The sequence below is a fragment of the Accipiter gentilis genome, chromosome 10 (assembly GCF_929443795.1).
Source record: "Accipiter gentilis chromosome 10, bAccGen1.1, whole genome shotgun sequence".
Taxonomy (NCBI): domain Eukaryota; kingdom Metazoa; phylum Chordata; class Aves; order Accipitriformes; family Accipitridae; genus Astur; species Astur gentilis.
In genome coordinates this window covers 11,691,864-11,712,634 of record NC_064889.1, presented here as the reverse complement: position 1 = coordinate 11,712,634, position 20,771 = coordinate 11,691,864, and the positions used below count along the sequence as shown (strand labels likewise).

Here is a 20,771-nt window from a genome sequence, read left to right as displayed (position 1 = left end):
ATTCTTACAAGAATGACAACTATCAGAACTTCCTGAAAAGCATATTTAAAGGAAGGAAACAGAACAAAATGAATTTTGTGGTGGTATACTCGGGTATACCCGAGTACAACTCTGCTTGATCTATCCATTAGAGATTGATTTAAGCACAAGAAGTTAGTTCCAGCATGACTGTTGCTAGTGGGGAGTGGAAATTGCCGACTAAAAAATGTCATGTCATAATAGAGTGTAATTATTTCAATTTTTCTTCCATAGTATAATTCCAGCTATATTCAAAGCTGACAAAATCCACATTAATGGTGAATACTTAGAAATCAATGCAGATGTTCAGGACTGCCTATTGCAAACAAATAAGCATTCAGAGAATGTCATTATTTGTCTGTATGTGGCCACACTGCAACTACTATATAATTAACTGCTTTACAATGAAGTCTGTAGTGAGATTTAATTTTACGAAAGTGCAAATCATCATTGAAACACTAGACCAATTTTAATGTATTTGGGCAACATAATTGAGAGGGAAAACATCGATTAAATAAAAGTGTCAGTGTAACTTCTGTTTTCTATTAAAAATCCGTAGCTTTTGATAAACCAGACTGAACAGCCTTCATGTTTATCTGGCCTCTGCATTCCTTTGCACATAACTGTCTGCTATTAGTAAATTGACTGTAACAAGATTGGTTATTTTGATCCTTATGGCTAGGAGATGTGGAGGCCTGCTAAGTTTGATGCATAGTGCATCAAAACTTTGACCTAGGCTACTTGCTGAGTTCGTAATATCTGAATATTGCTGGACTTCTTGTTATGAGTCTTCTCTTCTAGTTTTCCCCTTCTCATTGTTCTTGTGAACTGCACTGGTTCAGAGACCACAGATAGGCATTATGTTGTAGGAACAGTGAATCGGTATGATTTTTCAGGCACTCTTAAGGCATTTATCTTAATTTGTTTCCAAGCTTTTTGGTTGTTCTGCCAGGGGGAATTAATGCTCTTCTAATTATCAGCTACGATTCCCTTATTTTATGACTTAATGCTTGTGTGAAGTTCTCCTAATCTTCTGTTATTGTTTATGTTCTTTGTTTAAGAAAATTATAGCAGTGTATTTGCCTGGAACAAAATAGGTTCCTTGTACATAGTTCAGTTAGCAGTACAGATCATTCCCAGCAGTATCTGGTAGTCTTTGCTACTCAGAGTTCCTGTAAACTGCATGCCATCTGGAGGCTTTATTCAGTATTGAGAAACTGTTTTCTGTCAGGTAACTAGTTCGTTTTAATAGATCTAAATAGAAGTTTAACAGTTGTTTCTTGTCTAAACTGGACCAATCTCAGTGTCAGCAAAAAGTGGACAGGTGTCATGGTTTAATCCCAGCCAGCAACTAAACACCGTGCAGCTGCATTCCACACTCACCCAGTGGGATGGAGGAGAGAATTGGAGGGGGGGGGGGGGGGGGAAATAAAAGTAAAACTTTTGGGTTGAGATAAGAACAGTTTAATAGGACAGAAAGGAAGACAATAATAATAATAACAATAATAAAATTACAATAATAATAATAGGATTGGAATATACAAAATAAGTGATTCACAATGCAATTGCTCACCACTCGTTGACCAATGCCCAGTTAGTTCCCGAGCAGCAATCCACCACCACCACTCCCACCAGCTCCACCCAGTTTATATACTGGGCATGACATCATATGGTATGGAATATCCCTTTGGCCACTTTGGGTCAGGTGTCCTGGCTGTGTCCCCTCCCAGCTTCTTGTGTCCCTCCAGCCTTCTTGCTGGCTGGGCATGAGAAGCTGAAAAATCCTTGCCTTAGTATAAACACTGCTTAGCAACAACTGAAAACATCAGTGTGTTATCAACATTCTTCTCATCCTAACTCCAAAACATAACACTATACCAGCTACTAGAAAGAAAACTCTATCCCAGCCAAAATCAGGAAAAACAGGTAAAAATCTGCTTCTACTGTGTCTGTCTATGCTGAGTTTTTATGAGGCATAAGGAGAAGTGTGTTGAACTGCCTTACTTTTCTGCACCGCTCAGCAGTCTTATCACAGACCAATGTCTTTCTAAAAGTGTTCTAAACCAGTTAAACGTTTTTATCTGCCTGAGTACATTATGCGTTCCTTCTGAAACAACATTGACAACCAACTCTCCATCTGACCTTGAAGTTAATTACCCTAATAATTCCTAAGGTTAATTATTACCTAGTATTTCCAGTCTAGTTAACAGAAGCAGGATAGAGTGGACTAATTGCTAGTACCACTTGGCTGATTGACCTTTCAATAGAAAAAAGTGAATAGATGTGGAAAGGAAAAAGGCTGAACCTGCAAACATGCAGCCTCAGAGATGAGGGCAGGGGAAGACAAGCCTCTTCATACTTGGTTTGCATCATGTGTACTCAGCTGTGCATATCAAAGAGAACATTTTTCTCCTCAAATAAAAGAGCACTATTCCAAAAGCCCAAGATAATTAAGTAGCAATGTGTGGACCTAGGGATATCACTGAAGTATAATATAAATAAGTTTTAACTATACTTAGTAGGCAGGCTGCTACTGTCCTCTGTAGATTTTACCTACAGAATTTTAATGTATACTTTTATTTTGCTACTTAACTGTTATTGTACAAGGCAGTATCTTTTGAATTACTTAGATTCTTGTAAGAGTGGTAGAGTCTATACTAATTATTTTAACCTGTGCTTAGCAGCCATGAACTGAATTAGCATTTTTCAGCTTGAACCAACATTCTTCACAGGTGTGGTGAAATAGCCGAATAAGGAAACTGCATTATAATTAGCCTGTGTAACTATACAACTTCTGTGTGGGGGCAACCAATTGCATAATAGATTCTTATTTCAAAACTTTGTTAGAGTTCTGTTAATGATAATTATCTGATCAAATGTAAGTTTTTGTTGTGGTAGCTTTTTCATGGGAGGTGGTGTTTTGGTTTGTTGGTTTGTGGGGTTTTTTGGGTTCCCCCCCCCCCCCCATTCTCTTGTAAAGCTTTATTGCAGGCCTTCAGAGGTATAAATGGTTCCAGGATGTCTTCTCAGTAACTCTTTTAGTGCAGTTTGCAAAGACCTGGTGATGGTGTTAGCTCTGTGTCTCACAAGGATATGCTTTTACCGAGGAAATTCAAAGGTTTCCTCCCCACCCCTCCCCCTTGGTGATTTGGGGTTGTTTTGTTGTTGTTTTTTTCTTCTCTCCTCCTGCCATTTGATGCCAGACCTTGTAATCTTGACTTATGAACCACTATAATCAGGAAATACCTTCTTTTACCAGTGCTCTTTTATACCCTGTTGATAATAAAAGGGGCAGGGATCATGTCTTTTCAAGCCAGTATACCCTTAGAATTAATGGAACCCCCTGTAATCCAGAGCGGATACTGTGAGTCGGTCATCTCTGCTTGAACATATCTTAAATGCTTCAGAATGCCTGGATAAATGGGAATTGTTTCAGAAGTGCAGTTTAGTATTTTGTTACAGCGGAGAAAATTAGCATATGGACATACTGTCGTGTGCTTTGCTGTAGTTACTGTCTAGTGTCTGCTTATTTTTCCCTGTATACGGAATCAATTATTTGTATGCTGTGTATTATTTGTATGCAGTCAAATCACCATCAGGTCTGGGGACTCTTCACTGTAGACATTCTATTTTACTAACAGCCCAAGTAGAGAATGGCAGGGTACTTGGAAATAAATGAGAAAAAGATGGGAGAGAAATGTGTTTCTCCACCCTTATTTCCACTTGTTATAAGACTAAGACAAAATACTAATTATGAAAACTTGAAAAAAAATGTTTTCAAATGTTTATATTTGATTTTAATGTTCAAATCCTAGGAGAGAAACAATGCTGTTTGAAATAGGAATATCAGGGTTTCTTAGATTGTTGCTTTTATTTGCTTTTTGGAAAAAGTGGATTGGAGTTGAAAATAGACATAAATAACAGAAAAGTACATTAGATCATTGTCTTTAACCTGGTCATCCCCTGCAACAAATATTGATCTAGCTTATGGTGTCACGTCATTCATGAGGTATGAATAAAATAAATCTTCCATTTTGAAGGCTAAATAGATCATAACAAAGTGGTTTTTTTCCTTTATTTTCCATAGCTTGTTTGGATTTAATATTGACAAAGCAAAGCCACTTGTGAACACACTCAATGAAACAGTACTTACTGACTAGCTTATTGTATTGACTAGGAGGATGAGTGTGTGTGTCTTTGGATCAGCTCTTTTCCTGCTAAGTGTAAAGTTACCCTTATGTTAATTACCAGAATAAGTTTATATTAAGAATAACTTCCACAGACCTAATATTTTCTAGTATATAGAGGATACTATATACAGAGAAAATGGATGGTGGTTCTAGCTGACTTTGATCTGCTTGTCCATAGACTTATCAGAGCTCTTCTAATTTTTTTTGTCTTACTTTGCTGTTCTGGTACTCCCCCCCGCCTTTCTCCAGGAGAAATAAAGATCAAGCTGATGGAAGTAATTTTGCAAAAGCAAGATGGGCCAGGGCTACTCAGAAGGTAGGACCTGCTCTTAAAACTACTCATGTGTTACTGTAATTTAATGAGTTTTCTCAGATGGAGGGAGAATTTAGTATGAGGTTTCTAGTTCATGTTAACTGCTATTCAGTTACAGCAGAATATAAGGATGTGACTGCTCAGTTTCTGATAGTAGAAGCAATTCCTCCCATTGGTTCTTAAATCTGTATGGTTCCCTCACCTCAGGGTTTTTTCTTCTGAAACAGAAAGAGGAGGAGATTCTGAAACTTTATTTAGATGCATGAGAAATGATTGTAGTTTGGCCATCTTATGTGTTGCATATTAATCCAGAAACGGTAACTTCCGACATCTATTTCTGAATAACTATTGATATTGAGAAATGTCAGTACTTCAATGATATTTAAGAAAAATGGTTTTAAGAACATTGTTTTAATATTTTTTCCTAGAAAAATCTTGTGAGTTCTACTGATGATACCACTGCCTAAACAAGCATTTTTTATTAGATGTGATAATTAAGGGAAATTATTGACCACATAAACAGCAAGTGATCATCATAATGGTACAAAGTATTTTCTTTCTCACTGTTGCTCCTAAACTCTACAAAGCATTGCCTCACATGAGCAGTTGGGACTTCAGACATCATCAGTTTTTGCCCAGGTTGCTCAGTAGTACTACCTGTTATGTCAGTTCTGTGCCACTTCTGGTTAAAGGAAAGGAACTAATAATCCAACTCTTAAAATCCCATTTTTTGCATTAAACTGTTCAACTTTGGCTGCTGGTAATGTTTGGTGTGCATAGGCGAGCACAGCTGTGCAGCCCTCTCCCTCCATGTGGCCCTTTCTTGCATTGCAGTTATAACCCTCCATTGTTCTCACCACCCTGGCAGCCTCAGTCAGTATCCTCAATCTCTCTGGAAGGGCTGTATGTGGCAGGGAGGTTGTACACGCAGTAGGAACTGAATCCAATTGCTGTAGGTTTGCCATCACTGCCTTAAGTAAACGTTTTTTCTTTCCTGTGAAAAGGAAGACACCAGTGAATATCACTGGTCAGAGCAGGAAGAAGTCATGTGCCTAAACTGAAGTAACCAGCCATCCAGGAGAACGTATGCTGGCGAAGCAGTACCAGAGCTCTTAATGAGGCAATGCTTGTATTCAACAAAAAAAAAAGAGAAAAACAAAAAGAGGGAAAAAAAAGAGAAAAAAAAGGGGGGGGGGGAAGACAAAAAAAGAAAAAAGGGGGGGGGGAAATCTATGTTGGGGGGTGGGGGGAAGTGTTAAAAGCAACAATGTATCATTATCTGTTGTCATTGACTGAATGGGCTTTTTTAGGTGTGGCTTTGGGTGGTGTTTTGTTGTTTTGGGGGTTTTTTTGCTTTTCTGTAATCCCTTTTAAATACCTCAATTCTTTTAAGGCATTCGAGCCCTTTTGAAGCAATGCTTATAAAGCAGCTGTCTCCACTGTACAGTGTTTGAGTGGAAATTATTCACACAGCTCTTTCAGATCGGTGTTTTGAAAGAAGCTTGAGATAAGTTGTGTGAGACTTTGGATCTTAGCTCCCCGAGGTCTAGTAAATATTTTGTGCATTAAAAACTTCTCCTGCTCACTACTCACACAGTGTGTTATACAGCAGAAAATTAGCTTATAGTGTCTAAATTAGTAAGAATACACAAAAATAATGCCATCAGTTGCCTTCCAGCCTTACTTGCAAAACTACTGCTGATAACTTCTAAGAAACACAAAAGTTATGTCTTAGTGTGTACAGTGACCTACCACAAACCTGAAAGTCATGGACTTATCTTCCTATTTCATTTGTGTGTAGGCTTTTTGGAAATACTGCTTATTCTTGGGTAGTGTGCTGTACAATGCCACTTCTATGCTTTTATAGCAAAGCCAAACCTGTTTAGTGGTAAATACTAGTTGAACCCCATCCAAGATGCACCTTGATCAGTTTCTTTTGAGTATTTTTTTCCTGCTCTTTTGGGGACCAATTCCTATTTTTTTTTACTGAATTCTGTTGCCTTTGTGATAATTCATAGACTGAGCCTGTGTGAAAATAGTGGGGAAAAAAATATCTGTTTATACAGGGGTCTTGTGGGAAGAGTGCTTTTCTGATTCACATGATCTCAGTTTCTGCATCCTACTCTGTATTGGTTTTGTTTGGCAAGGTTTTGGTAGCGGGGGGGGGTTACAGGGGTGGCTTCTGTAAGAAACTGCTGGAAGCTTCCCCTGTGTTCGAGAGAGAGCGAGCCCATATTAGCCGGCTCTGAGACGGACCCGCCGCCGGCCAAGGCCGAGCCAATCAGTGATAGTGGTAACACCTCTGTGATAACATTTTTAAGAAGGAAAAAAGTTGGGACGGAGAGAAACTGCCGCCGGAGTGAGGAGTGAGAACATGTAAGAGAAACAAGCCTGCGGACACCAAGGTCAGTGAAGAAGGAGGGGGAGGAGATGCTCCAGGCGCCGGAGCGAAGATTCCCCTGCAGCCCGTGGTGAAGACCCTGGTGAGGCAGGCTGTCCCCCTGCAGTCCAGGGAGGTCCACGGTGGAGCAGATATCCACCTGTAGCCCGTGGAGGACCCCACGCCGGAGCAGGTGGGTTCCCGAAGGAGGCTGTGACCCCATGGGAACCCCGCGCTGGAGCAGGTTCCTGGCAGGACCTGCGGATCTGTGGAGAGAGGAGCCCACGGAGCAGGCTTTCTGGCAGGACTTGTGACCCCGTGGGGGACCCGCGCTGGAGCAGTGTGCTCCTGAAGGACTGCACACCGTGGAATGGACCCATGCTGGAGCAGTTCGTGAAGAACTGCAGCCTGTGGGAATGGCCCACGTTGGAGGAGTTCGTGGAGGACTGTCTCCTGTGGGTGGGACCCCACGCTGGAGCAGGGGAAGAGTGTGATCAGCCCTCGTCCTGAGGAGGTGAAGCGGCAGAAAATAACGTGTGATGACCATAAACCCCATCCCTGTCCCCCTGTGCCGCTGGGGGGGCTTGGTGGTGAAATCCGGGAGGGTAGTTGTGCCCGGGAAGAACGGAGGGGTGGTGGGAAGGTGTTCTGAGATTTCATTTTACTTCTCATTACCTTGCTCTGGTTGATTTGTAATAAATTGAGTATGTTTTGCAAATTGAGTCTGTTTTGCCTGTGACGGTAATAGTGAATGATCTCTCCTGTCCTTATCTCGACCCACGAGCCTTTTGTTATATTTTCTCTCCCCTATCCAGCTGAGGATGGGGGAGTGATAGAACGGCTTTGGTGGGCACCTGGTGTTCAGCCAGGGTTAACCCATCACATACTCTTATCACTCTTTTGAGCTTTTCTGGGTTTTTTATGCCAAATATTAGCTCACTAGAGGAGGCGGGCAGGACAGATCCTGGTCTAACTGACATCAAACACAGCACTCGGATAACCCAAAGAATCCCGTTTTGTCTTGTAGACAGAGACTACAATAGCCTTAAGATGCTTCTTCAGAATTTCTTCTGTGAACAGTCACCTTTCAGTGCTTGTCTAATTGCCTAGTCAGTGGGATAAATTAATTTCTGAGTTTAAAACCAAAGAACTAATGTCATGTAGTCAGTTACTTTATGATTTGATGTATCAGCTGCGTTTTGTTCAGATGTTAAAATAAGTGTTTGAATAGAGGAATGTTAATATTGTGCTTCTTCCCACTACCATTTCTCAAAGTAATTTTGAGGTCAGTGGTTAAAAGATGGTTAAGTAAACAAGCTAATATGCATGAACTGGAATCTTGGGTTGTCACTGTGCCATTGAATTGTTTTCTGTAGCAAAGTAGTCAAAATATCTCACCACACTGAAATAAGGACATATTGCTCAGCAGTTAATCTAGGATCAGGTTGGGGCTGAAAGATGGTGACAAAGTTATTGTAAGTCTTTAAAGAATTTGAAGATCAGGTGGACGGGAGCTGTAAGCAAATACCTCATATGGAACTCTTTTTGAGAAGAAGTAGAAAATTTCTATAAATATTTAAAGGGTCATTTAAATCTTGAGTTCCTGATTCATTGTAAGGTGTGTGTTAAACTTTGGTCTTCGTATGCTTCTAATTCTACATTTAGTAGAAAGCTGGGACATGGCAGACTATGAAAACACAGCTCTTGAAGGGCTGAGTTGTCTTGCAGAGAGAGATGTAGATACCAAAGGGGGTGAAACCTTAATCTAAAAAATATTTAGATAATTCTAATGCTATATAACTGAACATTATATTGGGATTTTTCCATGGTAATGGAAATGGTAATAAGGGGAAATGGACACCTTTTGTGTTGTCAAGTTGGGTAGCTTGTGTTCTTATCACGATGCCTGCACCAAGCATGTGCCTAATGCTGAAGATAAGTCAGAACTCGTTTCTAAACCTATGCTTAATAAAGGGGCTTTTTTAGTGTATATAATGCAAAATTAGATGCTAGCATTTTATTTAACTAAGCTTTTGATTTTCCTGGGCCTATGCACACATTAAGAGATCTTGCACAAAGCAAAATGAAGTGTATAGTCTGATCACTCGTTACATCAGATTTGTAGTTTGCCTAAATGTAAAGAATTTATTTTCCTTTTTTTTTACTTACAAATTAATTTGAATAAGATTTTTCTTCTGATAAAGTTATTTTGCCTGAAATATCCTTCTGTCTTTAGTCCTTTATGCTTCAGTGCCTTAGGTTGTTGGTTGCCTTGGTCTTTTGGCTTTGTCTTTTCTTCCTGAAGATAAACTGGTTTTCAGAAACAGTACACTGGTATCATCCCATAATTGATTTAGTACAATTGATGTGACATTAAGTGCCATTCTTTGCTCAGAAAATCTGAGAGGCATGAAGGATGAATCTCTGCCAATGCCCAATCAAAAAAAGCTTTACACTTGCAAGTAATCTTGTGGCTAAAAAAGGGCCATGGACAAAAAAGAACATGCAGCACAAGAAGATCAGAAAACTAAACAATCCTGATGTATTTTACAGAAGATAAAATATTCACAGAGCCTCATAATGGAGGCAAGCAAACAGATAAAGTAAAATAAGTAATTTCTCACAGAAAGTAACCTCTATATGTAGTTATTTATACTGTAAGATCCTGCTTGCATAAGAAGGGAACTGTCCCTATCCATAAGGAACTGGAAAAAGAAATAACAGCCTTTAGTAACTGCAAGGAAGGTTTTTAGGCATTGGAGCAGGCTGTAGGTAGGGTGTCCATCACTGGAAGCCTTTAAGAAGAGAGGAGTAACAATAATTTGGGGTTTTTTTAACTATTCTTGGAGGTTTAGGGAAGCAGTTTTAGCTTGGAACAGCAATGAGTGTGTGTGTGTAATTCTCAGGTGGATGGTCTTTAAAATAGACAACTACAAAATACCTGCCCATAGAGGAGAAGTGGAGTGCTATTGCTCCAGGTATTTCCTCACAGGTGAAACAAACATTAATTCTTGCTGCACTTGAAAATATATAAGTGGCTTAAGTTCCAGTAAGGATATTTGGAATGTACGCTTTTAATGCTAAGCTATGGAAATAAGAAATTGTATTAGGCAGTTCTGATCAAATACAAGATGACATCCAGTGGTTCACCAGAGGCATTGTAGCTAATGAATATTTACTCGAACATTGACCAGATGGGAAAAGTGCCAAAGTGTTGGTTTGGAGCTTGTATCTTTTTATATAAAAATTGCTTTGGTGTCTGTTTGAAATAGCAATAGTTAGGCTTTCTTGCAATCATATAGGATATAGCAATGCTAAGATAAAAGTATTAGGGAAATCCCATATTTGAGAGGGGAGAAGAGTTAAGCATTTGAGGAAAAACTGCATATCTGAATTAATAGCTTTTTAAAAGTCAATGCAGGACTAGATAGGGTCCTTTAATTGCTGCTCTGCTTATTGATTAAAAACAAAAATCCAAACCAGAATTCTTTTACAATAATCCAGTCCTAGTATATGGTTTTCATTTTCATGTTCATTGTACTGCTAGGAACAGTGAACAGGTGGGGTTTTGTTTGTTTGCATTAGTTGTCTAACAGATTTGAAATGAGTGCTATGAAGTACTGGCAATAATTATGAAAAGATGCATTTAGGGTGGGGGTTTTTTTTTCCTTTAACTCAATGTCAGTCTTGAGTACAATCAAATGGATTTTCCCCTTTCCTCCCTCCCAGCCCAGTTGTGTATGTCACTGTGATTATATCTTTAGCTACTAGTTCTATGTGTAGTAGAGACTGTTTTGCTGCTGAAATATCATTTCTTGAATAAATAATTGTCAGTTCTTTGAGATGGTTATGCTTTTTATAAAATACAGAGCATAGTAATTGATTCCTAAGGCTAACATTAAGCAAGAGACTACTCATGTGAGTTACCCTTTGTATCATTCCACAACTGTGTTTAATGATAATAGTAAGTATTGGAAACAAAACTAGCAAAATAGTGGCACTATATCGACTGGTCTTATAACCTGGAGATCAACAGTGATAGTGACACAGATTTGCCTAGGCAAATCTTCCCTACATGCCTTATTTCTTAGTTTGCAAAACAAGCACAGCACATCCATATGTCACAGTTTATGCCATTAAATAAAATAAATGTTAGCGCGTGTTCTGATATTTAAAAGAAAAGATTATATAGAATTAAGTATTCACTGTGGATTGTTCTTATGCTGTTCTTTGTGATTCATGGTTAACTATATGATGGATGCAGTGGTGATGCTCAGTATGAGAATGCTCACTAACAGTAAAGTTATCAGTAGCTTAGTCCTGTCAGCACTATTGATTTACTGTCTTATTCAGAAAAAAAAACTTGATAAACTAATACTAAAGCAGATATTACGTAGTGACAGCAATGGGAATTTAGGACTGGGTAAGCAGAAATCATTCTTTGTTTAGGAGTCATGGGGCTATGAGATGAATACAAAGCTTCCCTTTAAAAAATTTCAGTAGGCCCAAAGAAATTGTAAATTTTTTTAAATCAATCTTCCAGTTGAACAATTTTTTAATCCTGCATTCCAAGTAATATTTTTGAGTACAAGTGTGTCTTGAAGTGGGAATAAACAGGTATTTCCTTTTCATGAAGTGTTAATAACAGATATCTTGAATCCTGATGTAATTCAAAAGTAATCATAGTGTTCAAGTGACAATCAGCATATTGATTGGGCTAAATAACTGTCAGCAAACAAGCTGCATTTCTTAAATTTTTGTGAATTTATTTCAAAGATGAAATATCTAAACAGCAAGTGACAAACCATTTGAAAACAAAGAAATGTTGAAGTGCACTTTCTTTTCAATTAAGTGAATTTAGTATCAGTGCATGTTTGTCAACTTTAAGACATTTTGACAGTGGTTTAAAATGTTAATTGACGTTATGAGGAAGTTCAAAATACCTGAGGAGTTAACTGACTTTCTGGGATGTCTTTTCTTTCTGAATCACTCTTTTTTGTTATTATGTGAGGAAAATTATTGATTGCTTATATCAAGCTGTTCTACTTCTATGGTACAAATGATCTTGACTATTTTGTGTCTGAACTGTTTGAGTTTACATGAAGAAGGTTAAAAGGTCAACATGGGGAGATTAGACTAACAGTTCTAAGATCACTTCATAGTTGCCCTTGAGGCTTTCAAAAAGTGGTGTTTGGAAAGTTTACTTTGACAAAAGGCAATTCACTGATAAAGGCAGAAGTTCAAGAATGTATCTCACATTGTGGCCACTGAACACACAACAAATAACATCAATTACTTCCTCAAAGAGGAAAGATTGATTCATCTTCGTTTATGGCTTCAAAAATCATGCATGACTTCATCCTGATTACAGCCTGGAATACGTGGTTCTAAGAAGAGATAATGGATTATGAATTCAGCTAATAGGTCAGGATAACTCATATTAGAGGCATGAAGGAAAGTCACAAAAAGCAATAAATATAGCTGCTAGTTGTATGAAAGCAATTGAGAGTTTTATGCTGCCCTCTAAATTATCTAGCACAGATTAATTATAATTGGGTTATGTTTTAAGTTAAAATTTATTCCACCACTTTGTCTTCCACATCTCATGGTTTTTGTGCAGGATATATACTATGTAAAAAGATAAAATCACACTTACCTCAATTTTGACCAAAGAACTGCTTCTGTTTCTATTCTTTCCTATCTTTTTAAGTAAACTCACTAGCATATTTGTGTGTTTTCTGGAATGTCTTTCTCTGAAACTTTCTTGGGGGAAAATGTATCAAAAAGTCAATAGAAATTTGAAGAAAATAAAATGGGGATGTCTTTTATCTGAGTAAAGCTGCAGTTATCTTATTTGAAGGCTTATTTTGACTTAAATCTTTCTATGGTATTGTGAGTTTAGGTGTTTTATGATACACCCCCCCCCCCTCCCCCCATGTGAAAGTTAAAAATTGCTTTCTTCAGTTGACGGTATTAAGAATGATAGACCCTGGGAGAAACCTTTATAAGCTGCTGCACCATTATTTGAGGATTCTGTTAGGCAAGGTCAGAAAAAGAATTATCACTTTGCTTTCTTCTTTAAAAAGTGAGATATCGTGATTCACATTACAGGGTAAGAAACCTAAGCTTTCTCTCTTGACTGTCATAAAAGAAAATCAACAAACAGGAATGTAGCATATTCTCTTCCACAATTAAACTTCAATTCTCTCCCTTGCTTCAGAGTTCAAAAAGGGACCATTGTAACATTCTTTCCCTTCCTTCTGTTTCAACATCTATTTTGAGTAACTGTGTTACACGGTTTTGCAGGTTGTCTTTGGACTCATGTTAAATGATTTATTACTGGTTTTATTGGTAGTCTGTGGCTAAGTCAATGTGTTATAGAATTATACAGATCCTGAAGCGTATTTTTAATAGAGCGTTTTGTGAACATTTGAGGCAATGCTTGGAAGACTGTGAAACTCAACAGAGAAAGATTACAAGTGAGAATGCTTCACATAAAACAGGAAAAATAAGCCAGTTAGTATGAATCAACTGGGCCGTCCTTTAAGGGCACCATTTTGTGGAGGCAAAAGCTGGCTTTTGGAATTAAGTGAAGGTACTGAAGATGAACAGTTAGGATTGTGAAGGCAAGAATCCATTACATTAGAAAGTAATGGGGTTGTTAATTATAAGGATTGGCAGAGTACCTCTCATGATGTCAAGAAAGGGAGAGAAGTCCCAGGGTGATGAGAGAGAAATACTGGGATGACCGGCAATCACATCAGTGGGAGATCTAGGATAGGAAAGAGCTGAGAGCAGCCAAGAACGGACCACTGAGAATGACAGGTCATACACTGAAAAGCTAATTAATGATATTGATGGAATCTAAGCAATGGCTAGAGAGGGAGGGCTCAGGGAAAAAAGAGATCCAGGAGAGCAAATTAGCTTGCTTCTGGGTTTATGATAAAGGATGTAACCCTTTGCTCTGGCAGTACTAGCGCTGTGAGCAGGATTGTTGCAAGCATTCAGCTTCTAGAATCCTTGCAGCATCTGCCTTAGAGTTCCTACTTCATCATTATGGATCTTTCTAGTGATCTACCCTTCTTACCTATTCTCAAATCAATGAGGTTGGTTGTTTTAATTCACTACCGAAGAAATTTTTCTTTTCTGGTTTGGTGATATGCTCTTTATTGCTAAATCTTTCCATACTGCTGCCACTCATGGCAAGTCTTGAAACGACTCTGAATTAGTGCTGTTAGTAGTGCTGTTCAGTGTACATACTCAAATTTAAGTATATGACTGAGGGTTGTATGGAAAAGAGATGCTGTAACTCGCCCACTCTAGGTCACTTTTGTTCCAATGAACTTTATCGTATGCAAAGAGACTCTGCAAGCATGATAAATGTGACTTAGGAGTCCAGAGCAACTATTTATTACTTAATATGAGCAATAGAAAGCTAGGATCAGGAAGTTACTAGGCTAATCATTGATATGTGCATCACCCTGATAAGACCAAGTATTTATATTCTATTTTCATGTTCCTCTGGGCTGGGAAAGCAGGGAAAGGGTCCCTCTGCCACTCCTTGAAATGGGCTGATCTTTGCTGGTATTGAATTACCATCCTCAGATTCTCTTTACTCCTCCTTCTCCACTTTTATAGCTTTTAGTATCAGTATGTTACCTCTGAAGTCCTTGAGCTGCTAACTTCCCACCCCCTTTCTGTTGTTGTTTGGTTGCCCCCTTCCCCCCACTTCTTGTCTTGCTCACATCATAACTACAGCTTTCTCGGTAAGACTCAGCCAGGGTCATACACCTGTACTGTATTTGAGGAGACTTTGGATCGAAGAAACTTGAACCCCCAGGCTGAGTAACAATCAGTTCCTCAGCTGGGACTAGAATGCATGCACTGATAGACCTGGGACAGGAAAGGTACAGGAAAGTCTAATGCTTATAGTTAGATCTTAGGCAGCACTTGCATATGGTATGAGTTGTTTTATCTGGAACCAAGGTGTAAAGAATGAATAGAAATAAATTACTTTTAAGAGGGAATGATAAAAATTGGCTTGTATAATGGGGCAAATGTGAAAAAGCAAGCAAATTATGTTACTCTGAGCTCATTATACTTTCCTGTCTATAGCACTAATAATAAGTTTATATGTAATTTAAGAGAGTAAAAATAAGTATTTGCATAATGCAGCTGATAATTGATAATTTTAGGATAAAAGGAAAAAAAAAAGTAAGAATATTCCCTAAATATAATGCTTGTGTGAGTCCATGACCATTTTACACTAATGCATATTATTCTGCATGAAGTACTAAGCTGAACAATTAGTTATATTGTGGTTGTGGAAGAATAATGAAGATTCGTATTCTGCCGAAACTTTTGGTGTTTTCTTCCAGGGTCAGAGACAGTTTAGTAGAACAATAGTATGATTTAATATTTAGAAACAGAAATACTGTCTTTTCTGTGATTAATGAAGAGTTTGATGCTTTAATAGCAGTATCTGTAAGAGATCAGTTACTGTAGAAAATGTTATAATTATGGCAAAACATAAAGAGACACAGTAATAGAAAGCAAAGCATGAAACTAAAACCAGTTTCTTATGTGAGAAGTGGCAACTGAGTCAGATTTTTAATTTTAAAAAATTCTTTAGCAAACATTCTGCTTTCCTAGGCAAGAAAATCAAATAGTCTCTAGAATGAACATGTGCCAAGAGGGCAACAATGAATAAAATAGTTATAATGGAAGATTACAATGAGAACATTAAATTTCAGGAGCAGTATATGTTGTTCTTGAGTTACCACTTCAAATGCATAACATTATGACTTTGGGTGCTTGATATATCCTCATGGGGAGAATGCTCCCTTTTTCCTCCTGAAATATGCGTAGTTATCGGCCTTTCTTGATTTTTCTCTTTTAGTTTTTGTTCCCTCACCCTGCCCCTCTCCCCCTGTATTTGCGTTCACTGTGATCCCACCTTGTGATTCCATTTGAAATCAGGGCCAGCTTTTGTTTAAATTGCAGCTGGCAAGAAGCTGTTACCATGTTTTTAAATTCTTTGCCTGGTCTCTGTTAACTGCTATTAAAAAAAAAAATAATCTCAAAACTGGTTTTACTTCACTTAATGGAATTCAAACTGCATAATTTTATAAACCTAGCAAATGGTTTAAGGAAACAGTGTTTGGATAAGGTTTAGTGTGGAATAAGAAATGGCCTTAGCCTTCATAACTTCAGAAACTCCAAAAGACTTATCATAGTCTTCTGAAGTAAAATCTAAAACGGCTCACGGGTGGATCCCATGAACTTGGGAAATACCAAGATTTGTATCTCATGAATGGTTATTTCCTCTTTCCGCTTTTGCTATATAATCTTTTTAGAAGAAAACCCTGAGCTACAGTGAAGAAAATAATGGTTGTATAGATAAAAATTTCTTGTATGGAGAAGCCTATCTTTAAAACTGTGTGCTTCCAGAACAAAGGGAGTGGAGATGCTATATTCTGTACATTTCTCTCTCTTTTTAGTAGACTAGACATTCTATTAAGAGCTGTAGACGTGACAAATTTCCCCAGGTCAAACCAAAATTCAGGAGAAGCAGCGTAGTCACCTCCTTTAATTCAGTGTCGCTATCTTAGCTCCCGTAACTACCTTACTTGAAAGCGGTAGCACACGCAACAGGCGGGCGCCGCAGCGTTCCCTGCTCGGCGGCGGCCGCAGGGCCGGGGCCGGGCGAGGCAGCAGCGCCGCCAGCAGGGGGCGCGCTGGGAGCGCCATGGCGGCGCGCCTCTGCGGCCCCCCCCCCCCCCCGCCGGCGGCGGCCGCCGAAGAGCGCTGCGTGCCGCCTCCCCGCCACCGACATCCTCGGAGGGAGCGGCGTGTTCCTGGGCGTCTCTGCGGCTAAAAGATGCTGGCGCGGTGTCAGGGAGAGGCTGGCTGCAGAAACTGCCCTTCTGCTCTTCCCAGCTTCACGCCCCCACACCCACCCAAGCCGATTAGGTCAGAATACTATCGTTAAAGAACGGATTGATTGGACTTCTTTTCAATTGATGGATTAGATTTCAGAATTGACACAGTGATTGCCTTTCTGTTGTGAAAGGGAAGAAACATCCATCCCTTCAGCAGACCGGGGAGGTGGGGAGAGGAAGAAAGATAGCTTAATTCTGGGACAGCTTTTCCAACTTTCAGGCTGAAATCCACCGTGAAATATAAATTACTTCTAAGTTCTTCCATCAGTTTATAATTGTCATAATTGTATTAAACAATAGAAATAGTCAAATAACTTCTATAATAGTTATACATTATTTAATACTGGTTTTATTACTTAAAAATTATGATGGAAATTAGTGAAATATTTTCACCGGACAGAGTTTTATTCCTAAGAATTCAAGAATCATCTCTGAAAGTCATGGTCACATAATCCTGGACATAGGCACACAGAATTGCTGTTCTCTACATGAAGGCTTGTAGCTGCCCATTGGGGTCTGGGGGTTCTGTTCAGGTTGTGGTTTGTGTTTTGGGGGGAGGGAGTGGTGGCCGTTGGTTTGGGTGGGGTTTTGTTGGTTTTCTCCATTAAGATACAGGGATTGGCTAGAATAGCATAACAAATTGCAACATCTCTGTAATCTGTATTTCTCCTGTTGCTTCTACATATGAGGGTTGTATCTTTAACACTGTGTGTGTGAAGTACAGTAGATCAGTGTGAACCTGTAAAGGTGTGGTTCTTTACGGCCAGCTTCATCAACACCTGAGGTTACTGGCAAGTAACTGCAAAAACACAAATGGCCCATGCTGCAAACTCCTTTGTGTTAGTTTATTGAAGGCTGACGTGGATGCCTTTTCAAGATGCACAGTAGTTTCATACCAGTCATTGGCTTACAAGTATCTTGGGCTACTAGAACTGTCTGTTCATATATTTACTAGAGGAAGGTCTTAACATCGGATCTATGTGAGAATCACGTGAACAGAGAAACAGTGTAACTTTGTTGTGAAGATGAATTTGGGTAACTCCAGTTGCTAGTAATTAGTATGTATTTATATGTGAAACTAGATTCTTGATTGGTCAGTATCATTACAAGCAAAGACACCATTTTGCTGGATTGGGCAAGTTCTACGTGGAATTTTATTCCAGGGTAAATAAGTCATAATTAGTTCTGAAGGTCTTTGGATTGATTTTTGGTTTGGTTTTGGTTTGGTTTTCTTTCTTAAATATCAATTGAATGATATGTTTGGCAGAGCAAAATTTCCTGCTTATGCCAGGCTATTAAATAAGTGGCTTCAAACTGAAACTTTCAACATTGGGTGACATAACAGATTAGTATAAACAGGGTCAATACTTAGGAACTTGCTTGAAGATGAAAACATGAATCTAAGTGTTATGAGTTCACATTATTTGCAAACACTTTTTTATTAAATGACAAAATCTTAAATTTTTTGCCAAAAAATCCCAATATTTACTGTTTTTACTGTCTGTAGTCTCAAGACCATTTGCTTAATATTGATAAAATCTCTTGTAAGTGCGTATCTACTGTGTGTGGCCTTGGTTGATTAGGCTGATTTATTTTTTTTCCATAATCCTTACATGAGCAGTCGTGTTGATTTTTGAGAGGCATTGTTATTACATCTAATGTAATTAGGACTAGTTCACTTGAGTATTGATATCAGTGGAATATTTTCTATTGTGCACTTATATAAAAGTTTTATTGTATTCTTTGTTGGCATGCAACATGGCAGATTTGAAGCACCAGTTCATTTAAGTTTAGAAAGAATATTAGGTAATTGCTGCAGGCTAATAACTACAACAACATTTGAATAACAAAGCATTCCTTCATTTGGTTCTTAACTATAAATCTAATTAATGGAGTATTTATAGGTTGCATTCAATTATCTTACAATGATATATAAAAAAATCTAAAATATTAATTTTACAACTATGTAAGAGATTTTATTCTAGAACTGTTCCATTTATAAATTTTCCTTAAAAAGCTTTGTACGCCAAGATCACATTACTAACAATAATACAAGGATTGCTGAAATGAAAGCTACAACCAATAAGCTTTAAATAGGTATTACTAGAAATTGTTAAATACTTCTAAGTGCTGCCTTTTATTCAAGGTATTAACATTTTTTTTGAAGTAAATAACTGAATCACAAGCTTCTTTGTTACAAATGTGTGACATATTACCAGAAAGTCCAAAATCTTGGTTTTGTATGTTTTTTATACAGGAAACATACATCATTTACTAGCTGAAAACTTAGTATTTTATATGGCATTTCAGTGCTGCTATCTCCCAAGATTAAAGGGGATAATATTATAACTGTGGTTTTATGCATGTACATGTTTTGTGAAACTTTTACACCTAGAATATGTGTATACTTTGTATGTAGAATGGTTTTATATAGGATCATTCTGGATGTATTTCTGTAGTTCTTAATGTGTCGGAGTTTTACATGTATCTTCAATATATGTAAGGCTTAATGTGGCCTTACACACACTATTAAATTGGTTAACATTTGAAAAAAACCCACCAATTGTATTCTTTACAGGATAATTTACTCACTGCATGCACAATAATAAGCCATTTTGCTATTTGAATCCCAGTAAACAAATGACTGAGTCTTACTGTCTACGTATTAATTAGGAACATAGAAAATACTTCTCATGGAAAACAGAGTGATATCCTGCTTATCATCTGGAGCATCCTTAAATAATAATGGAATGATAATAGCTATGAATCCATTTAGCAGATTCATTACCAAAAATGATCAGCTGTTGATGAAAGCACTGCTGAAAGAAATAGCTACACAATTGTTTCTCTGGGTCATGTCAGATTGATAAATAAAAGGTTAGGTGAAACATGGCCCTACCAAGCAAGAGATACTGTGTCACACTGTTATCCTTGTGGCCACTGATGCACCTGCTAGCTCTCACGATGCAGTGCGTGTGTTGTTTCTGGGAACAAGGTTTCTCAATAAGCCTATTTTACTCTATCTGTGAAGAAGAGGGGCTGCCTTCCACGCAGGAGGGCTGTGGTTATTGCAGCGAATACTGCATTCAGAAGCAGTGGCAGGAGAAAACGGCAATGGGTGAAGTTACCAGCACATAAAACACCAGGATGATTACTGTTATTTCACGTTGATGTTGTGTTTGAGCAGGAATACGACACTGACTCCCGTTTTGCTATTATAGAGGAGAAATAAAGCTGAGCTGCAGAATGAATTAGTAGCTAACACCATGATTACTCTTAGCTGTTAGCACAAGTTGGGGGGGGGGGGGGCGCAGAAAACGGGAGCCGGGGCGGGGGGGGGAACCAACAACATTTAATGCTGCCTAGGGAATACAGTGGAATTTAGAACAGATACCGTTGCGGACTAACAGCATGCCTGATTGCACTTGAGTTGAATCACTGAGAAGCAGCCTCATGTTGTATTGTACCATTTTTAAGGATGAAGGAAGAACAGCAAAATAGTGATGGAGTTGTGTACAGTATTTCTGCATAAATGGAAAATAATATAAAGATGGTGGTATGTAATTTGTGGTTTTTTTTAAGAAGAATTTATTCCAGGTATGTATCCTCTTCATATTTTTGTATCTGGTCTACATACATTTTCTGTTTTCTTTGTTTCCTTTCCTTATTTTCATTCTGAATGCACCTCCCACTGTTCCAGCTAATGCAATGCATTGATTTGTAACTGATTTGCTTTCTAATGCTATAATGTTGATTAAACTGTCTGGGCTTGTGCAATTAAGAATCAACATTTCATTAAAATGTCAGGGGGTTATTTTGTAATGTTGGTAAGTTCACAATATAAGTTGAGTAAGACAGTATACCATTTGATTTCACAATGAGTTGGAATATTTTAATTGCTATAAAAAGATAAATAATTTAGATATATG

At 38.2% G+C, this 20,771-nt stretch overlaps 2 protein-coding genes across 2 annotated transcripts in view; both read left to right on the top strand.

Moving 5' to 3' along the window:
- Positions 1-16,778, top strand: part of LOC126043735 (protein unc-13 homolog A-like) — a 51,538-nt gene extending 34,760 nt beyond the window's left edge. Inside the window, exon 7 of the mRNA XM_049812562.1 lies at positions 16,538-16,778. Within this exon, the coding sequence (XP_049668519.1) occupies positions 16,538-16,778 (241 nt within the window). The remainder of the gene's footprint in view (positions 1-16,537) is intronic.
- UNC13C (unc-13 homolog C) overlaps positions 1-20,771 on the top strand; it is a 239,064-nt gene that overhangs the window by 18,977 nt on the left and 199,316 nt on the right. Inside the window, exons 2-3 of the mRNA XM_049812315.1 lie at positions 4,458-4,524; positions 20,209-20,439. The gene's annotated coding sequence lies outside the window, so the exon portion shown is untranslated. The remainder of the gene's footprint in view (positions 1-4,457; positions 4,525-20,208; positions 20,440-20,771) is intronic.